This window comes from Rhincodon typus, chromosome 24, assembly GCF_021869965.1.
Source record: "Rhincodon typus isolate 14 chromosome 24, sRhiTyp1.1, whole genome shotgun sequence".
Lineage (NCBI taxonomy): Eukaryota > Metazoa > Chordata > Chondrichthyes > Orectolobiformes > Rhincodontidae > Rhincodon > Rhincodon typus.
Genome location: NC_063355.1, coordinates 25,684,602 through 25,710,417, shown reverse-complemented (window position 1 = coordinate 25,710,417; position 25,816 = coordinate 25,684,602). Strand labels below are relative to the sequence as shown.

Here is a 25,816-nt window from a genome sequence, read left to right as displayed (position 1 = left end):
ATAAAGACAGAAGCCCCCTGGCTGTCTCAGATCACCCCACTAACGTCCACATCCAGTGTGTCATTCTCCGTCACTTCGGCCACCTACAATCCAACCTCATGACCAAAGAGATTTCTCTCCCTGTCCCTATCTGCCTTTTGTAAGGACTGCTCACTCTGTGAATCCCTCATCCGCTCCACACTTACACACGCGCACATGCACCCTCCATTCAATCTGGCATGGGTTCGCCTGTACATCCGCCAACGTGGTCTACTGTGTACATTGCTCCCTACGTGGCCTCCTCTACATCGGTGAGACCAAGCTTTGGAGACCGTTTCGTAGAGCATCTGTGCTCTGTACGCTATAATTAACAACACCTTCAGATCGCCAATTGTTTTAACTCCCCCCTCCCATTCCCTGGGTGACTTGTTCATCCTGGGCCACCTCCAGCGTCACAATGACGCCACACGCAAACTGGAGGAACAACACCTCCCATTCCGCCTCGGGAGCCTACGGCCCAATGGCCTAAACACAGAATTCACCAATTTTAAAAGCTCCCCGGCCTGTCCAACCCTCCCTCTCGTCCCCGCCTCCTTAACCTGAGACAACCTGCCCATCTTCTCTCCCACCTATTCACCCCACCCATCCCACTGACCAATCCCCACCACACCCTACCTGCATTCACCTATCACCATCTCACCTACCTTCCCCAGCTCTATCCCTCCTCTCACTAGCCATTACTTTGTTTCCTACATCTCAGTCATCTACATTGCTACTGTCCCTTTCATTCCATGATCTGTAGCTTTCCTCGTATGTCTGTTGTGCGGTAGTACATCAAATGCCTTTTCAACATCAATGTACACCTTATCAACCCTCTGTGTTATCTCTTCAAAAACTCCCATGTTAATGGATGCAGTTTTCCCTTCATGTTGACCATTCTGAATTAGCTCCTGTTTTTCCATTTGACTATTAATCCTATCCAAGATGATTGTTCCTGGAAGTTTTCCTACTGCTGAAGTTGAACTCCTTAATATGTAATTGCTAGGGCTATGTTTGCAGCCTTTTTGAATGAGTGTAAATGTTTGCAAATCTCCAATCCTCTGAAAACACTCCTGAATCCAGGGAAATTTGAAGGATTATTGGCAGTGCATCTGCTTTCCACCAACACTATTTAATGTCCTCACTAAACAAAAATATCACCCTCCTCATGTTTTTGTTTTCTCTTCCCTTCCCTGTCTTTCTGAGCACCGAATCCTGCCCTCATTTCAGCCAGGACTCCGTTATCATGAAAGCATCATAATCCCACGTGGCAGCCTGTGCCTGTAACTCGCTAATCTTTATTAATATTCTGTGAATTCCCATACATGCATAGTAACCCTGATTTGGAATTTATTACTTTCTTCCTTGCTCTGATTCTACCCATTAATTTTTAAACTTCTTTTGATTGTTATGGTTCCTGTTTTTCCCAGTGACAAGATATTGAAAAGATTGAGTTTTTTTTTCTCCTTTTAAGGTACCCTACCTTCATAGATGCTCTCCGTGACCTTGATGATGCATTGTCCATGTGCTTCCTATTTGCCACATTCCCTCGCACGGGTAAATGTCACGTACAGACAATTCAGTTATGTCGGCGCCTATCTGTGGAGTTTATGAATTTTGTTATTGCCTCCAGGTCCCTTCGCAAGGTAAGTCTCAGCTGGTATTATGAGATAATTTCCAACACTGTAGGCATAGAGAAAAAGGGGATGCTATGTTCAGCAAGATGGTGAGGACGTTGATTTTTTTTTTTTTAACTTTTACTGCCAGTATAAACTCTACAAGATCTAGTAAGGTGCATGTTTCCCAGATTTATAACTTTAAAATGCAGTGCGAGAGTGAAACCATGTGAATTGTATGTATAATGGGTGGATTGGTTCTGGAGGAGTATTTAGGTCATGATTATCAGCAAGCATACCAACAAATGGAGGAATCACTGCAGAGAGCTAGCGTGTTGACAGAAAGCAGTCAAAATACTCCTGGAAAGTTTTTAGTTACTATGATTCTGAATGTCCGTTTCAAACAATAATGCTGGAAAAGCCGAAAGCCCTTATTTGTTCATATTTTATAATTTTTATGTTGAAGCTGTTTTGATAAACTACAAATTTTATCAGGTGACAATTCAGAGCATTAATGATTAGAATGCTATTCAAAACCTGAGATGCTGGTTGGACTTGCTAGCAATACAAAAATAACAAAACAATGGAATTGTACCAAGTTTTAGATCTATTTTGGGCAGATAAATGACAAGAAGATATTTGTCATTGTGTAAAGACAAAAGTGTTAAATCCTGAATTAGGTCAGATTCCATTATCCATTGTGGTGAAGAAACCTAAAAAGCTACTACCAGAATTTTGGGCCAAATGGAAACAAGGAAAATTGCATTTTTGGCTGCAGCTTTTCATGCAATCTCAGGATAACCCAAAACGGTCATGATTAATGGAATACCAGTTAAAATGACAGACTTAAGAAAAAGGAAATCGGTGGCTCAGTGCCTAGTCTTTAGATTGTTGTTATTTTCTTCACTCTGCGAGAAAACAAACCATGCACTAGAAAAGGGCAATAGGACTGATAACAAGAGTGGGAGAGTAAGGATTCGATGAAAGAACTGAAGAGGTTTGAAGCAAAGAAAGGTGTGAAGAATACACTTTTTGAATGTGTTTTTCCCCTTGTCTGTATGTAAAATTAAAACACCTGATATTTGTTTGTGATTCTTAAAACAGTGGTGGCAGGGTGGTTCAGTTGTTAGCACTGCTGCCTCACATCACCAGGGACCCAAGTTCAATTCCAGTCTCGGTTGACTCTATATGGGGTTTTCACATTCTCACTGGCTGCTCCAGTTTCCTCCCACAGTCCAAAGATGTGCAGATTAAATGGATTGGCCAAGCTAAATTGGCCTGTGGTGTCCAGGGAGTAGAGGCTGGGTGGATTAGTGAGGTTACGTGGGTAGGATCGGGCAACTAGGTCCGGGTGGAATGCCTTCAGAGGGTCAGTGGGGATTCAGTGGGCCAAATGGGGATTGTAGGGATTCTATGACCTGAAGGCCTGTACTGGTATTATCACTAGATATCATAGAATAGTTTCTGCCTTCATAACAGTCCCCATCACACTAAGTTGTGGGGAAACTAAGAACCTCATTGCAAATGCTGTGGGAATTTGGACATTAAACTAGCCTAAGGATCACTCTTATAGAAGTCAGTTAGCTAACATTGTGTGATTTGTGTTGATCTTTCAGACCCACTTGGTATAGGTGAATAGTAGGTGTTAACTGACTAGACTCTACCTGGGTCATCGTTTTGTAAGGCTGTTGTATGTGGAACTGTAGCTCAGCATCTGTGATGAAATAAACCACTGTGCACTGTTGGGATCAAGTGCATGATAGCTATGAAACCATAAGCAACAAATAGTGAATGCCTTCAGATGATAAGGGCATAAAATGGGCAGAAGAATTTAAATAAAATGGGGTTGACAGTCAATCCCATTTTTTTCAAATTGGAAAGCTCTCAACCTATAACAACAAAATTTAGCATCAGTTGACTGGCAGCCAATTAGTTAGCTAGCAGTCTCCTGAAAGAAACATAATAGAATCTGAGGATTGTTATATGAAAATTATAGAGAAAGTTTTATAAGCTGGAGCTATTTTGACTGGAGCATCGGAGTTTGAGGGCTGACCTTTATAGAGGTTTATAAAATCGTGAGGAGCATAGATAAGGTGAAAAGCAAGGGTATTTTCCGTAGGGTGGGGGAGTTCAAAACTGGGAGGCATATTTTTAAGGTGAGAGGAGAAGGATTTAAAAAGGACGTGAGGGTTTTTGTTTTGACAAAGTGGTTTGTGTGTAGAATGACCTGGCAGAGGAAGTGGTGGATGCAGGTACAGTTAGAATGTTTAGAAGACACATGATCAGTACATGAATAGAAGACGTGTAGAGGGATATGAGCCAAATGCAGGCAGGTGGGACTAGTTTAGTTTGGGAAGACTATTGGCGTGGACTAGTTGGATTGAAGGGTCTGTTTCCATGCTGTATGACTCTATGACTAAGCGGCTGAAATCATGTGAAAATGATTTAATATAAATTGGGCTATTTTCTTCAAAGTCTAGCGAAGCGATGCTTCATACGCTTTTTGCGGTATGTTTAAAATTTTGTTGTTGGAGGTACAATTGTATTGTGCTTCTATGAATTAATTGTTCAAATTTAATTGCATTAACAAACACATACTGCATAATACAATTAAAAAGCTGTTGTAAATCAACCACACTGCTTTTTTGTTTTACTGAGGCAACCTCTTTTGGTTTTAATTAATAGATTATAATTTCTTGCTAGGTATTCTTATCTATCAAAGGAATTTATTATCAAGCTGAAATTCTTGGTCAACTGATAACTTGGATTGTGCCCTATACATTTGCACATGATGTAAGTATTAAGGCTGCAGTCTGGCAGATTCTATTTTTGCTGTTCAGTAGTGTTTAATGATCCTTAAAACAATAGTGAGTGAATATGCTGAAATATGATGTGTATTGTTGTTTCACATAACCTATATTATTGCTGGCAGGCTGTCTCTAGAATAATTATTTGCTACTGTTTGTCAGCATTTCACTATTAGTCGTTGAATTGACCTTGTAAATTCCATAATGTTGCAATGACTTTCCAATAGCCCCAGAAAACTTTATTTTGAGGGGAAAGAATTGGGGTAATTACATAGTGGCAAAGAACTGGAGAAACATCTTTGTTAGCATTCTTACCACCTTGAAATGAGACATCTCCTCCCTGCTCAACATGTTTTTTTAAGGGAACATGTTTGCCTGCACCAACAGAACATCATCATCTGATTAAGTCCTTTTTGTTTTTGAAACCAGAATTAAGCCAATGCTCTTGTTTTGTAGAAAATTAATCTTTACACTTTTAACTGTGGAATTTGGAAGGAAGCGCTGCTTCAAGTCAGATAGTTTTGCCATGATGGCCGTTGTTCCTGCTCACGTTTTACAAGCATAATTGTGGATTACTTCACATTCTATACTATACCACAAGTCAGTCCAACTCCAAAAAGACAGGCTGACATGATGATAATTGTTTGGCACCCTAATGCTAAAGTTGCAAGATTACCAGGAATAAAAGCTTGCACAAGATTAATGTTGAAGTGAAGTTCAGATTTGGTTGTAATCATAGAATTTTACAGGAGGCTGGTTTGTTCATCAATCATGCACTAGGACTTAGATTAGTTTTTTTAATCAGTCCCATTCCCTTTTTCTCCAAATATGTTTGACCAGCGATACTAAGCGTTGTAGCTGTTTACTGCTGCTCCTCCAATCTGCACTGTTTTCTTTTGAATTTTAATACAAACAAAAACAGCTACTTGGTGATTTGATGTCTCAAATATAGTTTTAAGTCAGTGAATGTCCTGACTGATCTTTTGAGATTGAGAATCACTGTAGCAGCTCAACGTATTTCAGTGATCACTCCTGGTCAACAGTGTGATCTCCCAAGTTTGCTTTGAAGATGAGTGTAAACAGACAGGTCGATGTAAAGTGGAATGAATGGAAAAAGTTTGGTTATTTCAAACACCAATTTATTACAAGCGTAAATGTTTTGACATTTTTCTCCAACCTTTCATTGAGCATTGAGGTGTAGCTTTGCTTTGTATGTGAAGGCTGCAGCATTCAAACTGCAACACATCAACATTGCTGCTGCTAGCCTACTTTTATGACTGCAAACAAGGGCAGGAAAGGTGCTGACCAGTGGATTTCGTTTGATTCGGGGAAAGCTGGTCTCCCCACAAATTTTCAGATGTACTGACTGTGGGTTGAGTTGGAGTTCATACATGCCTTCATCATCTAGATACAAATGCTATACAATATCTTGAACATTTTCTTTGTATTAAGACTGATATTTGTATGAAGTAAAAGTGTTCTTCAGTCTTGTCAGAAATTTGGGATACGAGGTATCCCAAACTAATGAGCAAATTTGTGAAGTTGACTAAAGGTGGTCTTGACAAAGAAATATTGTAGTAATAATAAAATTGAATGTTTTCTTTCCTTTGTAAAATGAGGTATATTAGTCTATATTTATTTGAAACCTGTTAGTTGTAATACAGGAATTTTGTAGTTTAACCAGGACGTCAGTGGGTTTTAATTTTAATTAAATATTTGCCTAGAACTACTGGCAAATGTAATTCTTGTGTTGCATTCCTCAGTGTGTTGGACAGCTACTAGGCTCAGACCACCTCTTGCCTGTCATTTGTTTAGCCAACTGCAATGCTGTGGGCGTTTTTTAATATTTTAAAAGCTTTCTTTTACTGAAAAGAGTCCCTTGTAACATTGGTATGGGCGCTGCAGCTGGCTTCTAGCAATAAAGCCTCCATTATGCCTGGTAGTAGATGAACAAAGAACTTTGCGATTCCTTTTATTCATTGTTTGAATGGTCCCATATGAAAATCATGTGATATTTCTTAACTTTGGCACTGCTGTTCCAAAAGTAAGCTGTGTGAATCTGGCAGCTTAGCTTACAATGATGGGGTCTTGAGTTCAGTTTGGTAGGTGGGAAGTACAGTAGAAGTAGTAGTACATTTTTGATTAGGGCATTGGACTGCACTGCACTTTTAAAGCTATTACCACTAACTGAATTGGTAGTTCACGAGAATGTCATACTTGCTTGTTAAATGGTTAATCACAATTCCAACATTTTTGAGAGAGCTTTGGCTGCCATGAGGCTGACTCCATCTCCAGGTCACAGAATGATGGACTGTACTACTTTATGATCTCGCTTTCCCAGTGGACCAAAGAAATGTCCCGTATACATACAAAGTGTTTTGAATTATGAGACCGCACAGTTGATAACGTGCTCTTTACGCCACAAATCTACCCTGATTTTACTGTCATTGAAGAAAATGACAAAGAAAATTGAAAAGCATGCCATCATAAATTGCAGCAGCTGTTTACAGCAATCAAGTTTAAATGTAACCAGTTCTGAAATCTTAAAACAGTGCCAGATAGTTTCGTGTAATTTGGCAAGATTGGAAAAATAATGTTAGGAGTAAAATGTTCCAAGTTGTTAATGCCCTGCATAATGAAGTGCTTATTATAATTACAAAACTGTAAAATGGGAACCAACCAATTTGCTGCCGTAGATTCTTGCGAAGATTTGTAGGTCAGGTTGTGGGTGAGGTTGCTGGCTTGCTCACCGAGCTGGCAGGTTTTCATACAGATGTTTTGAGCTAGAATGGTCACGTTGTCCCAGTTAAATTCGTGACTTTCATTGTCCAGGTGCACTGAGATGACATGACCAACTTTCCCCTCAATTCCGTGCACTCGGACAATGAAGGCCATGAATTTGACTGGGATAATGTGACCATCCTAGCTCAAGCCAACCACGCATACACACAGGAATTCCTAGAGGCCTGGTTTTCAACCTGTAATGCAATTAACAAACATGTGGAATTAGACCCCATATACAAACCCATGCAGTACAGAACCAGAAATGACACAACCCAACTAACAGGCCAGATCATAAATACCAAGCGGAGTTGAACAACATCAGAGGCTGCACTGATGATGTTACCTAGCAAGGTGACGAAGCGTCTGTACGATAACCAACCAGCTCGGTGAGCAAGCCAACAACCTCGTTACTGCCATAGAGTTTTTTCATAATACCAATACCTGCTAATTTTTCTGAAGAAGGGTCTAGGCCCGAAACGTCAGCTTTCCTGCTCCTATGATGCTGCTTGGCCTGCTGTGTTCATCCAGCTCTACACCTTGTTATCTCAGATTCTCCAGCATCTGTAGTTCCTACTATCCCAGCTAATCTTGTTGTGTTATTCACTGGTAGACTGGGATCTGGAGTACTGTCGTGATAGCTGGCTGTTAATCTAGCATTGTCCGGTGCTGACCAAGCAAATTATTCAAGTAGTTCCTGATGTTCATGCTTTGGGTGTCTTGCTGATTTCATGTATTGTTCAAACTACTCCCAGCTTAACAAAATGAAAATCTCTTCTTTTGCTTTGGATTTTATAGTTCCCAAGTGGAGCAAAGTATGCTGTTTTTGTTTTAAACAAATACTTGCATTTAAAAGGCTTCTGTGTTATCCCAGTTTTAAGTCATACAATATAACTATTGCTTCTTAATCTTCTTATCCTGAGCTTTAAAATTGTGTTTCCAGCATCCCACAGATGTGGACTACAGAGTGATGGCAACCTTCACAGAGTTTTTCACAACCCTTCTTGGATTTGTCAACTTTAGATTGTACCAGAGCCTCAATCTTCTTTATCCTCCAAAGGTAGATTAGATTTCTGTCAAGTAAATTTAGTCGTTGAAAGTATCCCAGAGGTGATTTGCAACTTCATATTTGTTATATATCTGATTCCAATTATATATGTTCCTGTTTTCCCTCTTCGATTTTTGTTACACTGTATATTTTCTGTTCTCTTTGGTTTGCAGGCCAAGTCTGATGGGAAAGCATATTTAGGACTTTGGAAGTGTTAATGACTGCACAACTTATTTTATTAAATTATTGTACAGCATCAAAAGTACAAAGTTGTTTCAATAACCTGAATTCCACAATGATAGTGCTTCTGCAGAATGAATGTTTCAACAGGTGTAAAATAATTAAATGGAAGTTGCTTATTCAGAAATGTTGAGAATTTTTCTAAATCAACAAAGACCAAAGTTTTACCTTTTGCATGTGCAAGAGTTATCCATTTACAGTCATGCTCATAATGACGGTAATGTGGTATTCAGTACTGGAATAGTTCTTTTATAGCTGATAAGGGCACGCAGTGTGATTTATTTTTCTAACATTGTCCGTTTTTCAAGCCTAAATGTTTTTGGAATGTTCATTATGGTTGTAATGTTTACCGGGTACATGTGACATTCCACACCCTGGGAAAGCTGGTGGGCAATCATCCAGCAAAGCTCTTCCAGCACTGCCCTTCAGTTGGCTACTGGTAGACAAATGAGTAGTGTGGCCTGCAAAGTGAGGGACTTTCCATCTGGAAAATGCTTGCTTTTCTTCTCAGAAACCTATGCACTGATTTGATAACCCGCTATATGAGCATGAAACAAATTTGGTGCTTTGTGAAACAACCTCTTGAAGCACACTGCCTGATCTGGTATGGCAAAAGTGTTTTATTTCTGCATTGAGCTATTGGATGGTGCAAACAAACAGTATTCTGTTGGAACATGATGCAATTCATTCAGCCCCCTTGTTGGATGTATGCACATTCCACCCCTTGTGTGGAATATTTTTCTTTCACTTCCATTTGTGACCTTTTAAATTATGAGCTGTCTATGTTCATGAATTAGTAACATACCACTGTTGATATTTGGCCAGGCCACAGATTAGAACTGACAGCCTTTAACTAATGAGATTTATTTCTCTAAAAATACCATTTTTGGGAAAATTACTGTCTAATTTGCACACCATTCAAAATACTGGAGAGAATTTAATATATAGCTTTCATATTTCCAAAATCATTCATCTGTAATTTATGGACTAATAATTTTCGCAGTGAAAATGTGAATTCAGTAATAAATTTCTCAAAATGTGTTCAGTTATTGCAGTGCTCCAGACTATTAAATAAACTAAAGTTGGGAAGTAAAACAAATCTGATCTGGCCCATCAAAATGTCAAGTCACTATCACAGTACGGGAAACTAATTGCTGAAGTCCAAAAAACTGAAAACATTGAATTCAAGCTTTAAACCAATATCGGCAAATTAAGAAATGTCCAAAATGTTGTAAGGTGCATAATATAATGAAATATTTTTGATTAGGAAACCTTCTGTCTTTGCTATAAAAGATACATTCCATATATGCTTATTGGGTACTTATTCACTGTCCCGTAGATGTCCCATAAATGTAGCCAGTTTTAATATGCTACAGTATTCACTGTTTTAGAATCTTCCCATGAAGCAGGAAGTTCCTTCGTAGTTATTTATTGTTTTGCTATACTTGTGCACTTTGTGTACGGCAACCCATGTTGTAGCTACTGTTGTGATTCCACAATTCACAACAGATTTGTGGATTTAGAAGTCTGGTGGATTGATAACCATTTTGTTTCACATAACTAACTAAACTGAAAATCTATCTTCAGCTTGAAAACAATGCTGAAGAAAGTAACCTGAAGCAAGACAATGAAGAGAAATATGCAATGGATTCTGAATGTTATATGGAGGTAAGTGGTGAACCTGACTAAAGTCTTACCCTCCAAAAAAATTGTGATCTTATTCAAAGCACCAATTTTAATTTTATGACTTTGTGTAGAAACTGGCTGCGCTGGGTGCAAGTTTAGCTCGTGTGATATCCTCGAATGAAGAGGATGACGTACCTGATGAGTTTCCTGCAGAAGAAGTAAGTATTAAACCGTATTGTTCATCATTATTAAACAATGTGTTTTTCAGTGAGGAAAGAAAACTCCTTTGTTGCTAAATTTAAAAATTTTTTTGTTGTTGATTTGGCTTCTGCTTCATTATATTTTCATGACAGAAGATTGGGCAGCTTAGTACAAGCAGAACTGTTCCTTGGATGACCATAAGAACTATCCATCAATTGTACAGTTGTAGCACGGATCCTTTTTTTTTATCTAAACCATTGCAGTCAAAATATTATTTATATCCATGGAGCTAGTTATCATTATTTTCCAGAGGACATAGGTAAATGTAGGGTCATTGATTGTTGAAGTTGTAGGCCTTCACCTAGTAGTGATTCTCTAAATTGCCAAAATGCATCAATTGCATGCTGAAAGTAGAAACCTGATACTGGCTATAAAATATGAATGTACCATAGTGCAATGAACACTGAATTTAATCAGCTTCGAGTTACTCTGTATGATAAATTACACAGGACCAAAATTTACTTGGCATGTACTGCTGACGTTGATGCTATTGGAAAAAGACAGAAATCACATATACTTTCCTCCATGAGAGCTTACAAGTGCAAATTAAAGGAAAACTTTGTTTAGAACTTAAACTTTCAAAATCTATGGGCTTGTATCCACAACAGTGGATTGTTGTTTATTGTTGAGAATTGAATATAAGTAGTTACTACCTGAGTAAGGAATCATAAATTAAGAAGCCAAATCTTTTGGTGAAAGTTGGGGAGAGGTTTTAGGAAAAATTGTTTAATTTCCCAGGCACAAAAACACAACTGGATGTTGGACAAACAAACATGCTTACACTCAGAATAGTGCTTCAAAAAATATATTTTTATTGCCATATAATTGTGTATCCTTTTGTGACTTGTTGACATTTTTGAACAATTTACAAAACCACCTAGATTAGCCTCTCTTTTTGAAGACTTAAGAGCATCTATGTTTTAGTTTGTTTTTGTGCACTGAACCAGATTGTTTGTTAAAAATCTGCTTTCAGCATGTGTTTTATCTTCCCTTGGTATTCTGTAAGTGCACATTTGAGGCGTTTGTGTTGTTACTAAGGAAAGGAATGCTAAGTCTAGGTCAAATTAAGATGGCGGGTTGATGTGTTAATAACTCACAGTAAAATACAGTTTCCAAACTTAGTTTGGCAGTTGGTTAGTGTTTTATGACACAAATATGTTAACAGTGAAATACATAGCAGTTCTTTCTACCTGCAGAAATGTAATGGAGTTGAGTACCTCTTTTGGTCTATTAGAAGTGCTGTCTGATTAAAACTGAATGTTTGCCAGGTTACATTGGCACCTTGTTATTTGTATGAGGTAATTCTCCGTGGCAAAATAATATAATGCACTGGAGTAACTCCTATAATTTGTTCAGGAAAATGCAGTACTGCTTGAAGAGAGGCAAAAAGAACAACAAATTCTAGAAAAACTGAAGAAGTTGTTTGAGGGGATGAAGTTTTTCTTAAACAGAGAAGTTCCACGTGAATCACTGGCATTTGTCATAAGGTATGTTACTAGTTCTGGTGTATGTGAACAATTTTTAATCCTTCAGTCTGTCCTATTGTTTCTGATGGTGTCAGCCAGTTGCTTCTGGGATACAGTTTGTACCTCACACATGACCATTATTCATTTGTCAACTCCGTTGGCTGTCTTTGTCAGGTTGGCAGACTGAGGCCAAACCAATTCTGTTCTTGCCTAAGTATGCGCATTTTCACCTCACTTTGTCCCCCAAATTTAGCTACGTAATGCTTCAACTGATGCATTGAACCTAGTATCTTCCTAGCCCGAGAGGCTTTACTATTTGTCTGATAAAGTTGCTCAACCATAGCAATTGATGACCTATGATGAGAAGATGGCAGGAACTGCAGATGCTGGAGAATCTGAGATAACAAGCTGTGGAGCTGGATGAACACAGCAGGCCAAGCAGCATCAGAGGAGCAGGAAGGCTGACGTTTCGGGCTAGACCCTTCTTCAGAAAAATTTTGGCCTGCTGTGTTCATCCAGCTCTACACCTTGTTATCTCAGATGACTATGATGAAATTAGTTTTTAAAAAAAAAAGCAATCAAATGCTTTTATGACTCTTTTTGTCCTCTCAATGAATTTTGTGAAGGTACAGTTTCACAATCTGGCCAATTTGTGATTGGTTCCAGAGACACCACGAATGTCAGTAAGCTATTTGATTCCATATTGGAGAACATATGGAGTCCATTTCTGTTCTTGCTCAGTATTCACAAATACACCATCTGCAGGGGAATGACTAGGTAGCAGTAGATTGGAATGGGAACTGTGGCTGACATTTCTCTCTGTTCTTTATCAATTTATTCATTGCTTTGAAGAACTCTGCTTTCGGGAGAAAATAACTTTGAACCTCTTTAAAACCTTTAGGTGTTTTGGAGGCAAGGTATCATGGGATAAGTCACTTTGTATAGGTGCGACATATCCTGTAACAGATGAAACCATCACTCATCAGATCGTGGACAGGCCAAATCTGGATAAACAGTTTATTAACAGGTATGATCTCATAAAAACTGAAATGCTACGTCCAGTAAATAGGAGTTTGCTTTTGTTACTGGTGTTGTCTTTTACTTCTGTTAAATCTGGCAACAAACAATTAATTCAATGTCCTCCATATGGTATAGGAGTAAATTCTTTCCACTGCTTGCTTTAAGAACCCAAGTACAAAATACTGCAGCTGCTGGAAATCTAAAACAAAATAGTTCCTGATCATGGCATACTCTTACATTCTTGAACAGCAAGACATGTTAACCTGTTCAAGTTTTGCTTTCCACTTGCCAATCACATACTTTAAACGTTGGCTGCACACACTCCAGTTAAGAGCAAGTTCGTTCTTTCCTTGCCTAACTTTGCGCCTAATGAGACACAATAAATGATCTTGGTTTAGATTTTTTGTACATTGACTAGTGGAGAGTTTGTTTCGCAAATAGCCATTGCATGTCTTTGATGAATTCTATTCATCATTTTAACTGATATTTAAATCTTCAGGATACACTTAAAGTGAAAAACATTTATTCTGTTTTTATTGACCCTTCAGTGTAGTTATTTTCCTTGGGCTTCCAAGACTAGTAAGCCTGTAATTTGAATGCCTGTAATTTTTACATTTTAAAAATTACAAAACTCTTCCTTGCGATATGAGAGAATGTAAAATATAATCAGAATGCAATTCCCTTACCTAACAATGCCGTGGGGGTGGCAATGGCCTAGTGGTATTATCACTGAACTATTAATCCAGTAACTCAGGTAATGTTCTGGGGACTTGGGTTTGAATCCCACCACAACAAATGATGGAATTTGAATTAGATAAATATCTGGAGTTAAAAGCCTACTGATAATCATGAATCCATTGTCAACTGTTGGAAAACCCATCTGGTTCACTAATGTCCTTTAGAGAAGGAAACTGCCATCCATACCTGGTGTGGCCTACATGTGACACCAGACCCACAGCATTGTGATTGACTCTTAACTATTCTCTAGGATGAGTAATAAGGCCAGGCTAACCAGCGACACTCTCATCCCATGAATGAATGGAGGGGTAAAAAGAGCATATTGTAAATATATATGATAGGATCAATTACCAGCTTCCAAGATGAGTCATACAATTTATGAAATAGCATTTCCTCCTCTGTGTCTCCATATCTGCTCTGCATCTACTTCCTTGAAATGGATAGTCATGTTGTAGCATTGTGAGCATGTATATCAACCAGCACCGGAGCTAGAACAACGGAATTCGATTGCTTTGTAAGTATTATATGTTTCCTTTTCTCCTTCCAGTGAAATGCTTCAGCTACTGCACTGCCTGAAGCTTGCCTAACAATACTATCTTGCAATTTGAATCTGTTTCCCACTATTTAATTCTGATATTGTACAATTGTAAGTGATGAGAGACCTTTTTTTTTAAAAAAGCTTTTCATTCAAAGTGAAATAAAACAGATTCTCCATTTGATGTACCTACTTTCCTTTTTACTATAACTGGCTAAACATGCATAACTGTCCACTGCTGCAATTATTTTTATCTTTTTAACCTTTACTATTTTTAACTTTCAGGTATTATATCCAGCCTCAATGGGTCTACGACTGTATTAATGCTAAAACACTTCTTCCTGTAGAAGATTATTTTCTGGGAGTAACTTTACCACCTCACCTGTCCCCATTTGTGGAGGAGAAAGAAGGAGACTACATTCCACCAGAGAAACTCAAACTCTTGGCCATTCAGAGAGGCGATAGCACGTGTAAGCTGTCTGATTCATTAATTTGCATTTAGTTTATTTCCAAATGCACATGTACTCTCAGCACTGCTAATTTATTCCAATTGCATGCCGAAGGGGAACGGGTCTTTGGGGTGCAAAATTTTAAACACCAATTTCTGTGTAATAGATTTATGATTTACAGAAATATAAAACTCCAGGGGTTATGTCAGTTTCTTAAATTGGGGAAAACATGGTCTAAATTGGTTGACCTGCAAAACCGAAAGCAGTCTTGTCTATAATACTTGCTCAGTTTAGATGACTTTGTGTAACATTTTCATAATGGGCATGAATTGATGTAAATAGTTCCAAGAAGTTTTACCTGTTGTTGTATTGAATACATGGCCTGCATCTCAGTCATTATTGATTATATTGGTTCATGCTCCTCAATACTGTGCCATCTTCCCTCTTTAAAAGTACTTTTAACATCTCCACAACACCAACCACCAAAAAAAAACTAAGCTGGTTCTTCTGTCCGTGCAAAGATTTCTGACATATTCATATCCATCAATTTTTCTGTCTTTTGCTTTTATTCATTCTGGGAATGTGGGCATTTATTGCCCATCTGTAATTGCCCTAAAGTGGTGAGCTGCCTCTTTGAACCGCTGCAGTTCTTAAGGAATGGGGGTGAGTACGGTAATGTTAGGAAGGCAGTTCTAGGGTTTTAACCCAACAACAGGCAAGGAACAGCAATATAGTTCTAAACCAGGATGGTGATTGGCTTGAATAGGAACATGCAAGTAATGATGGTCCCACACATCTGCTGTGTCTAGATGATGGCAGTTGTGTCTTTGGAAAGTGCTGTTGGAGCAGCTTGGTGTGTTGCTGCATTGCATCCTCGACCCCTGCCATTGTGCATCGGCAGGTGAAGGGAGTGAATGTTGAAGGTGTTAGAGTGGCAGTTATGCAGGTTTCTATTTCTTGGATGGTAATATGTTTCTTGAATGTTGTAACAAGCAGTATAAACAAAGGGGGACCAGTGAATATAAAATCCTTTGACAATCAAAGTGTATTATAAGGTATTGTGCATAAGGCCACTTGGTAAGATAAGATTACTGTTGACAGTAGTGCATTACCATGATTTGGCTAACTAATAGATTTTGGGATGAGGCAAACATTTTCAGAATGGCAACCAGGTGGATTAGTGCTAGGACCACAGTTATTGACAATCGATTAATGTCCTGGCTGAGCAAAGTGAATGCATTATCTTCAAGTTTGCAGATGACACAAATAGGTGAAAGGGCAAGTGATGAGGAAGACAATCTGCAAGGGATATAAGTAGGCATAATCCATGAAATATGGATTGTAGAAAAAAGTTCAGGCAATAGGGAAGGCAAATGAAACGGACTTTATTTCAAAGGAAATATAGTATTACAATAGAAAGCTCTTGTTAAAACTATGCAAGGTCCTAGTTAAACCACACCTAGAATACTGAAAAATTTTGGTACCCCCTAACTAAGGAAAGATATGCTGGCATTGGAAGCAGTCCAGAGAACATTCACCAGGTTGATCCTGCACATGGCAGCGGGGTTTCTTGTGAGGAGAGATTGAATATGTTGGGCTTGTGCTGCAATTTAGAAGAATGAGACATGACCTTATTGAAACATACTAGATTCTTAGGGGCTTGACAGGGTAGTTGCTAAGAAGTGGTTTTCCCTTGTGGGAGAGTTTAAGATCAGAGGGCATAATTACAGAGTAAGAGGGTGCGCCCATTTAAGACACATGTAAGGAATTAATTATCAGTGGGTTGTCAGTCTGTAGAGTTCTTTGCCGTAGAGGTTGGGTCATGATTATATTCTTGGCTGTGATAGATTTTTTTTTTTGTTTGTTTGTTTAAAATTAGTGAGGGAATCAAGGAGAAAAGGCAGAGAAGTGTAGTTGAGGATTATCAGATCAGCCACGGTCTCATTGAATTTTAGAGCACACTCATTGGGTCAAATAGCCTACTTCTGCTGCTATATCTTATGGAGCTGCACCTGCTCAGAGCATTCCATCACACTCCTGACTTGTGCTTGTAGATGGTGGACAGGCTGTGGTGAATAACTGTAGCTCCAAGCCTCTGACCTGCTATACCTACAGTATTTGTTTATCTGGTCCAGTTCAGTTCCATGATGTTTATAGTTGGGAATATTAATTTCTCTCACCCCCAGGGTATCTGCATTCTTTTAATTCTGGGCACTTGAGTATTTCAGACTTGCTGCACCATTGCTAGCTGTTCTTTCAACTGCCCTTAAGCCATAGAATTCCCTACTTCCCAGCTCCTCTCTGCCTCTCTTTTCTACTTCTTTTCCTGTAAGATATTCTGTTAAAACTAAACTTTTGCTCATCTGATCTAATATCTCCTTATGTGGTTTGGTGTCACGTTTTTGTTTTATAATGCTCCTAAGGAGCACTTTGCAACATTCTGTTACATACAAAAGCAAGTTGTTAATAGCTACCTTGCAAGTTTTGACCTCAATGTTAAATTCTTCTTGATTTAAAAGCATCTGAACATAAGAACAGGATTTGGCCATTCAGCCCCTTAAGCCTGTTCCACCATTCAGATAATGGCTGATCTGTGGCCTAACTCCATAAATCTGCCTTTGGCCCATATCCCTTAATACCTTTCGCTTTACAAAAAATTATCCATCTTGGATTGAAAATTAACAACATCTGCTAATATCATGCTTTGTCTAATTAAGAATGGAGTAATTGACGTTAATTAAAATAAAGTACAGAGGGTACAAAGTACAGCAATTATTAAAAAATCAATGAAAATCTACTCCAAGTGCAAGCAACAGATCAAAATTAAAAAGACAAAGCTATTTTAAGAACTGTTTAACTTTACCCAAGATGATTACAAAACTTGTCAATACTACTGATACCTGTGATCTCCTTAACTGACAAAAGTCAACCATTTTCTTTAGAAGCTGATTTAAGCTTCCACCCCTGTGTGAGCATGGATAGAAGAAAAGAAGGATCCAGTTTCACCAATAGTCTCTTAATGCAATTTGTTTTGAAAGATTACTGTTATCATACTACTTGCATTTCTTGTCTTTTTTTATTACAGATGAAAACCAAAATGAATCTGAAGAGGATGAACAGGATGATGAGTCTGAGGATGAAGGTGAGGAGGATTTGGATGAAACCGAAAAGGAAGACGAAGAAATGCTGAAGAAAATGGAGGCTGAGAAGGTGAAAAACAAAGTGAGTTCCATTAGAAACGGCCTTTGATTTAAATCTGTGTAAAATTCAGTCTTTTGTTATGCCATAATAATTACATTTTAAAAATTAAACTCCAGCCTGTGGCACTGGTGATTCAACTGTGGCAAACTGGAGACTTTGGCTTGAAATATATGGAAGGGGGAGTTTTAGTTTGTGTAGCCCCATTTTCAGGTGTTAGTTGTGTACAGTGCATAAATATTCCAGGATTCAAATCACCCTACAATCCATGTACGCATCGACTAGTGGTGCTCCAGAATCAGAACAAGTGTACCACTCCCAAGTGGTGCTAGGTGAGTTTAAGATTTCCTCCTCCAGATAATCTGCATTTGCTTATGAGGGGTTTGAGTTACTTGATTGTCATTGATGTATTTCCTGCATCTGTGTGGAGCAGATGAGGGCTATTACACATTACTTAAACCTTCAGTGAATATTCTTCATTTCTGTGGGCCAAAGTGCCCATTTCTGTGCTATACGCTTCTATATTTGATGTTGTGATCCAATTAAGAACTGGCAGCCACGCAACAGAAGGTAAACTAAATAGTGTTAGGAAGGAATTTCTTACTTTTTGGAACAATGGTGTTCTTTAAATTTTTGCAAAGAATTTCACCAAAAAAGTTAAACATATATTTTCTCCTGCAAATTTGTTTTTTTTCCCCAAAAGTATAAAAAGCCTAGGAGTAACAAGTTGCGCATTGACTTCTAAGATGCAGCTTTGTCATAAACAGGCAGTCAAATACACCAGGTGCTTTGAGAAAAAACTGCTACAACTCGAGTGGAAGATTGCTGTGGCTGCAACGTTAGTGTGATTACATTGACATGTTTCAGCATCTTCATAAGTATACTCAGGAAGTGATTAGCTGTTCATCGACTATTTGTGAACCCACAAATTAATCTTTTTGATTATATTTCTTGATTCACTGATTTTACGGATGTTTCCACAGCAACTGAATGTGAAAGTAACTGCAGGAACTGTCAAGCTGGAGAACAAAACAGAAGCATCCCAACGAGAGCAAGCAGAAGAGAAGCGCCTAGCTATCATGATGATGAAGAAAAAAGAGAAGTATTTGTACAAGAAAATCATGTTTGGCAAGAAGAGAAAAGTTCGTGAGGTTTGTATTTTCATCAGTTCTTATTTCTGCTATCTGAAATGTTGTGTTGTCTTTATTTCAAGTGCTTGAGTACTTGTTCAAGATATGGCAATATACAAGTCTTTAGGATTTTCTTAAAAAGGTTCTAGTTTAAGGCTTGAAGGATAATTCCTATTCCTTCACAAAGGAGGGAGCAAAATTGCTACCCAAAAATTAGTAATTGAGTTTATTGGAAGTGTTGAGGGCTAATGAGGCATTAAATTATAAAGTCTCTTCTGTTCAGTCCTTCAATATGTCTATTGTCTAGTTATAATTATCCAGTGAAAAGGGACATTGAGCATAAGGTAAGGCAAAGAAAAACCTAAGTGCCGTGGAAGGGAGGTTCGTAAAACTGTACCAGATTTTGTAAGTGAGGAGCTACATCATTGAAAGTATAAGATGAAGACATTACAATAGAGCAAGTGAGTGCAAGCCAAAGTTAAAGGTCCAGTTAACTGACTGGCTCCATACCAAGACTGCACTAAAATGGTAAGTCCCTTTCTTTTGAGGCTGAATAATTTGTTTTCCTTATTTGCATTGCCTGCAGGCTTGAATGTCTTCCTTGTATACATTGACTGGAGCACACTATGGGTTTAGCATACAAAATAATTGGGAGCAAAAATCTGACCTTATTGAGTAGGCCAGTCAAAACCACAAGTCTTCTCAACAGTGCATTTGAGTTGCAGTTTTTAATTCACCTTCCTATTTGAGTTCAGTTAAGTATTTAATCCTCCATGTGCACTAAATGCTGTTTGGCCTTCATGTAATCATTTGTGACACACTACCTGAAGTTTATTTTTGCTTAAAAGAAAGGCTTTGTCTTTATTTGAAGGAAGAAAAAGCATATGCCCACGTTCTATTGGGAATAATTGAAATTCTTATAATTCTTAAGCTATAAGGGGACCAACTAGTGGGAATAAAACAGTCTTTCATATTCACGATGATCAATTCACATTCCTTTTCTTCCCTGTCCCTCCACTCCAAAATATGACTTTTATAAGGGTGGCTGATAGCTGGGGAGAAACATACTGACATTTGCTCTCTATAGGATAATAGCCAGTCTTCTAATAGCATAAATGTAGGAATATGTGGTAGGTACAACACAACGAAGCTTTTCAGCACCAGGCAATGCACCAATGTTTATTGTGCACTCATGGCACCTCTAATCTATTTTTTTTTTTCTCATCCTCTAAATTCACCATCTTAAACATCTATTCCATTCCCCTCACATGCTTGTCAAGTTTTCCCTTAAACCTATGTATACTGTTCATTTCAGCTACTTCCTGTGATAGCAATTTCCATATTCTAACACGCTTCGTTGAAGATGTTTGTTAACATCTTAGTGGATTTCTTGGTGACTGTCTGTCTGTCTTTTATTGATGACTGGCAGGAGGCAGAGAGTAGGGGTAAAGAAACTAGTGGAATTCTGCAGGGATCCGTGTTACAACCACAATTATTCACATCATTAACAACCTGAACAAAGGAACTGAGGGCATTGTTGCTGAGTTTGCAGATGACAGAGATAGGTGGAGGGACAAGTAGGTTGAGGAAGCAGAGAGGCTGCAAAAGGACTTTGGACAGGCTAGAACAGTGAGCAAAGAAGTAGCAGATGGAATACAGTGAGGAAAGATGTGAGGTTATATACTTTGACGGGAAGAAGTGAGGTTATGCACTTTGACAGGAAGAATGGAGGTGTACATTGTTTTCTAAATGGGGAAAGACTGGAAATCTGAAGCACAGAGGGACTTGGGAGTCCTAGTTCAGTATTCTCTAAAGTTTAACTTGCAGGTTCTGTTGGCAGTTAGGAAGGCAAATGCAATGTTAGCATTCATTTCAAGAGGGTGGAATACAAGAGCAGAAATGTACTGCTGAGACTAAGTAAGTCTGGTCAGACCACATTTGGAGTATTGTGAGCAGTTTTGGGCCCCATATCTAAGGAAGAATGTGCTGGTGTTGGAGGCAGTCCTGAGGAGGCCTACAAGAATGATCCCATGGATGAAAGACTTCTCATGTCAGTAGCAGCTGAGGACTCTAGGTCTATACTCGATGGAGTTTAAAAGTCTGATTGAAACTTTGAGAAACATGGCTATGGTGGACATGGAGAAGATTTCTCCACTAGTAGGAGAGACTGGGACCTGAGGGCATTGACTCCATGAAGGGACGACTCTTTTGAACTGAGATGAGGAGAAATTTCTTTCGCCAGAGGGTGGTAAATCTGTGGAACTCATTGCCGCAAAGGACTATGGAGGCCAAGTTATTGAATGTATTTAGGACAGAGCAAGATAGGTTCTTGATTGAAAAGTGGTTGCAAGTTACGGGGAGAAGGCAGGAGAATAAGGTTGAGAAGCATATCGGCCATGATTGAATCGTGGAGTAGACTCGATGGGCCACGTTGCCAAATAGGCTTCAAGTTAGGCTTTTCCCACAAAGGGAAACATTTTCTCTCCATTCAATCTCTCAAAACCTTTCATAAACACTTTTATAAGGTCACTTCATAGCTACCTTTTTTCAGCAAAGGAGGTACCTAGCTTGTCAGTTGTTTCTTGATGTGTACAACTGAACATTTCTGGTATTATCACTGTAAATCTTTTCTGCATATCTCTGCATACAAAATGATGGCTGGAGCTACGCACAATACTATTGATTGTTTTAAGGTTTGGTGCCTACTTCGCAGCCCTCTTCATCTAGCAATCCAGTTTAGTGTTTAGTTTGCTTTTTTTTTTGAAAAAAGCCTTGCTAACATTGTGGTGCAATGTTTAACAATTAATAGATTTGTACTTTTGAAACCTGTTTGTTCCTTTTTATCCCATTTGGACTTGGAACTTCTAAGTAATAAGTAATTGCCCAATCCTCCCTACCAGAACACACTACTTCTGTTTATCTCTATTGAACTTTGTTTGCTCATTCTGCAGATTTTTATTAATGCCCTGTAATTTATTGCCGTCTTCCTTATGATCAAGCAGCACTGATCCTTGTGGCTCGCCACTTTCCACCTTCTGTCCCTTCTGAATAACGACTACTTATCCCACCCCTTTTTCCTTTTCTGTCTTGAAGCTAACTCACAATTCATTCTGTCACTTGTCCCTGACTTTGCAATCTCTTACCTTTATTCATTAGGCTATTGTGGGACACCATCTCAACAACCTTACAAAAATCCAGATACATTGCATCTAAATAAAAACTTGACAAAAGTTCCAAAGCAAAATATACTGGAAGTTTGAAATAACAAAATCCTAGAAAAACTGAGCAGGTCAGGCAGCATCTGTGCAGAGAATAGATTTGATTTTTTTTTTTAAATTTGCAGTGTTCTGGTCAGGAAGTTTAATGGCAACCCAGGGAATCAATTTGACTTCTAGGTTATGAAGCGAGATTCCCATTTTTCTTCAGCTCGATACCATTTCTGTGGTAGATTATTTAAATTGTTTAAAATTTGAAGACTTGTATTTTAACACCATTGTTACTCTATCTAACCTGCATGTTTTTAACCTCCCTCTACAGAGAAACAAGTTGGCAGCTAAGAGAAAGGCTCATGACGATGTACTTAAAGCTGAGAAAAAGAAGAACAAAAAAGTTAAATTACAGTAAAGTACTGAGTATCGTTGCATACTTCAGATTGTAAACTAAATTCTGATAAGTTTGTCGATACAGATTCTTTGAACCTTCATGGGCTACAAGATACCCTTCTTTCACTAAAGCGGTTACGTTGTGTCCTGGATTTTGACAGTTGCTATCTAGGAAGAACTCTGCCTGTAAAAAGTAATTTAAGACCTTTTTTCTACAAGACTACTTGTAAAATGTAAGATTAAAATGTCCTTACAGGACATGTCTTATGTTTGTTCATTTCTCATCGTATTGAATAGATTTCTATTTTTAAAATCTAAGAATGCCACTTTGGCATTATAATTGTGTTATAAGCAGAAAATGTTGGCCTGCTGAAATATCTAATGCCTTTTATGCTGTTTAAGCTTAAATTGATGAATGAAGAAAGCAAAAACTGGAATCAAATGTAGTTTAACAGCTGCAAATGGGACCTTGTGGAAATTGTGGAGCCTAAGCCTAATCCCAATATGTTATGTGCCACACAGGTACCTAACAGGTGACAGTAGCAGATCTTTTTCCAGGATCAAGACCCCTGGGGGTGGAAGTCCTGCTTAGTTGTGTAATCAGCAGTGCTACTGGGGTGCCAGTGACAGCTGCTGGTATGACACCTTCTGTGACCTTTTAATAGAATAGAGATCGAGATGTTTGATGGCAGGTGGAGGAGACACATGAATTTTGGTATTGGCTTTTGCCTCCCCTCCCTGACACCAAATAAAGTGTCAAATTCCTCAGGCACTGAAATCTTTGAACTAGGTAACTCCCTCGCCCCCAGAGTTTGCTCGTCATGCTCCCTAGATGGTAAACACCCCATGCACCCCTCAACCCCACCCCAACTCCCCTAAGAAAACTAACCATTACCCCAATTGCTACTGAATTAACACCTGCTTTGGCAGGATGAGGTTCCTAATTGGGTGTTAATTGCCCACTTCGTCTTCGTGCCCTACTGCCAATTAAGGCTGTCCACCATAGAATTAGTCGGGCTGTAGGTGGCGTAATTCCCACCCATCAACCTCCCCATCTGATTTAATTCTACCCACTGCCAGGGGTCAGATCACAAAATTCTTCCCAGCGTATGACCGGACGGTTGATGTATGCTTTATGTTGTAAATTTGTTTCTTCTATCATCATCAGTTTAAAAGATTTCTGGTCTCCCCATGTTAATCTGAAAGCTTTGTCATTTAGTGACACTTAATTGAGAGCTAACTAGCCAAATGAATGAATTAGTAACCATTAAGATTAAAACAAAGTGTATAAAGCAGCCCTGCCTACTTGTTTTATTTTACTGAAATTAATTTTGGCTACCGATTTTAGAGTTCTTTCCAGAATATTGACCAGTGTTTTTGAACGTCTTTTTTATTTTTGCTCTCATTGAGGTAGGTAATATCAGCACCACAGAATGGAACAATTTTAAATTGTAACTACTTGCTGTCAGCAGTGAACGGTTTTATTGTGTTGTCACCACTCTGTCCTGTAATGTTATTTCTGAATGTTTTCTATTCCTTCCACTACTTTTCTAATTGATGTAAGGCTGGCAGCTGGGTTGGTTTGTGCTATGACTACCTGTGGTTATTTTGCATCACGTCCTCGTATCCAACAGTGAATGAAATCTTTATCCATCTGGATTTAACAGAAAGATCCAAGGAGAATATTTATGTCCAGTGTAGAGTGTGAGCTTCAAGAATTAAACATTTGACAAGATTCATTATTTGAATTGCACTGTTAAATGATATGTGCTTGAGTTTCTCATTTGTCTAAGTGTCCAAGTGGCCATCTGATGCCAGAGGTTTTAAACTGGCTTTGGATATAAATATTTCAATTTTATGATATTTGGTTTCTCTATTGCTTAAAGGAGCACCCTTTCATGCCATTGTCAGAAAACCATGGTTTTCACTGAAGTTTAGAGGATTGGAAGGTAGACTCATTAAAATATCTGACCAGCCTAAACAGACTGAATGCAGCAATGATGTATACCCTGACTGGTGTGGCCAAAGGAAAGGGCTGTAGTCTTGGGATATGGAATAAGCTATTTAAGACTGAGATGAGAAGAAATTTCTTGAGGATGGTGAACTTACACCTGCAATGGCCTAGTCCTGCTTGGATTTTTGGTGTTTCTAACTGTTTAGATTACAATTATTTACACATTGAGATCTTGGCTTTGGTTTTTCTCCCCTCTGCTTAGAAATGGAAAACCTCAGTTGATACCTCCAGTATTTCTTACTCATTGTGATTTGCAAGACTTAAGATCTGTCTGGATGTTTGAACATGGTTGAAGAGAGAAAATAAATGTTGAACTCTTAAATAACTTATTCTGGTTACATGGGAACTAGTTTCTTCTATAACACTCATGTTATTTTGGGTTCTGTCAACCAAAAGAGACTACAAGTGCACAATGAAGTGCTGAGGTCCTGTGTCTGCTGGATCTTTGAAGATTTCTGTTGGGCTATTTATGTGTGTACACAGGAGGAAGTAATGCTTCAATGTATTGTGTCACCTTTGTGGTGTGCAAAATGCAAATCTCTACAATACCTTTTATAGAAAGGAAAGCATTGGATGAGCTATATGTTCCATTAAGCAATTGCATTGAAATGTTTGGTACTGTACACTGTTGATAGTGGGGTGCTTACTTTGAAATATCTTCCTAGCAGCTTGCTTTTTATTCAGCCAAAAATAATGACGACTGTTGTCATAATCATCTTGCCAATAATGAATACAAATGCGGTGTAATCAGTGTAACTGATGAAGCAGTTGTGGTTGCTTTTGTATATACAAATCGGTGCCATTTAATTTCTGTATAAATAACAAAAAAGAACATTATTCCAAGCATGTAAACCTCTTATAAATATCTATAATACGGAGTTTTATTAAGTTTTTTTTCATGTTGGTATTTCCTACTGTAAGGTAGAATTTAAATCCATCAACAATAAGTGGCATTAACTAATGTTCTGAATTATTTTAGTGAAGTTTCAAATATACTAACCTTGAATAATTTAACCTTCTACTTGAGTGTCTGCTATTTTTTTTTACTTCAGCTTAATAACTTTACATGTGCAAATACTTACTACAGTTCTCAATTCCCAGATAATTTGGATGCTTGTGACATTAAATGTAGAGGAGTATTTTGAATTTATGCTTGGTCAAGTATTTTAAGATTTGTGTTTTTTCTTACAACTTGTTTATGTGCTAAACTACTGTAGTGCCATGGGAACCAAAACATGTTATCAAGAATACCATTTCCAAGCCTGAA

General features: G+C 38.3%; 1 protein-coding gene across 2 annotated transcripts in view; it reads left to right on the top strand.

Annotated features, from left to right (window-relative positions):
* pes (pescadillo) overlaps positions 1 to 25,568 on the top strand; it is a 44,721-nt gene extending 19,153 nt beyond the window's left edge. For both annotated transcript variants that reach the window (XM_048611542.1, XM_020512553.2), the window contains exons 5-15: positions 1,493 to 1,664; positions 4,338 to 4,427; positions 8,166 to 8,282; positions 10,098 to 10,178; positions 10,268 to 10,354; positions 11,754 to 11,884; positions 12,765 to 12,890; positions 14,442 to 14,626; positions 17,691 to 17,827; positions 18,787 to 18,954; positions 22,471 to 25,568. In XM_048611542.1, the coding sequence (XP_048467499.1) occupies positions 1,542 to 1,664; positions 4,338 to 4,427; positions 8,166 to 8,282; positions 10,098 to 10,178; positions 10,268 to 10,354; positions 11,754 to 11,884; positions 12,765 to 12,890; positions 14,442 to 14,626; positions 17,691 to 17,827; positions 18,787 to 18,954; positions 22,471 to 22,557 (1,332 nt within the window). In that variant the 5' untranslated portion in view covers positions 1,493 to 1,541 and the 3' untranslated portion in view covers positions 22,558 to 25,568. The remainder of the gene's footprint in view (positions 1 to 1,492; positions 1,665 to 4,337; positions 4,428 to 8,165; positions 8,283 to 10,097; positions 10,179 to 10,267; positions 10,355 to 11,753; positions 11,885 to 12,764; positions 12,891 to 14,441; positions 14,627 to 17,690; positions 17,828 to 18,786; positions 18,955 to 22,470) is intronic.
* Positions 25,569 to 25,816: the final 248 nt, after the last annotated feature.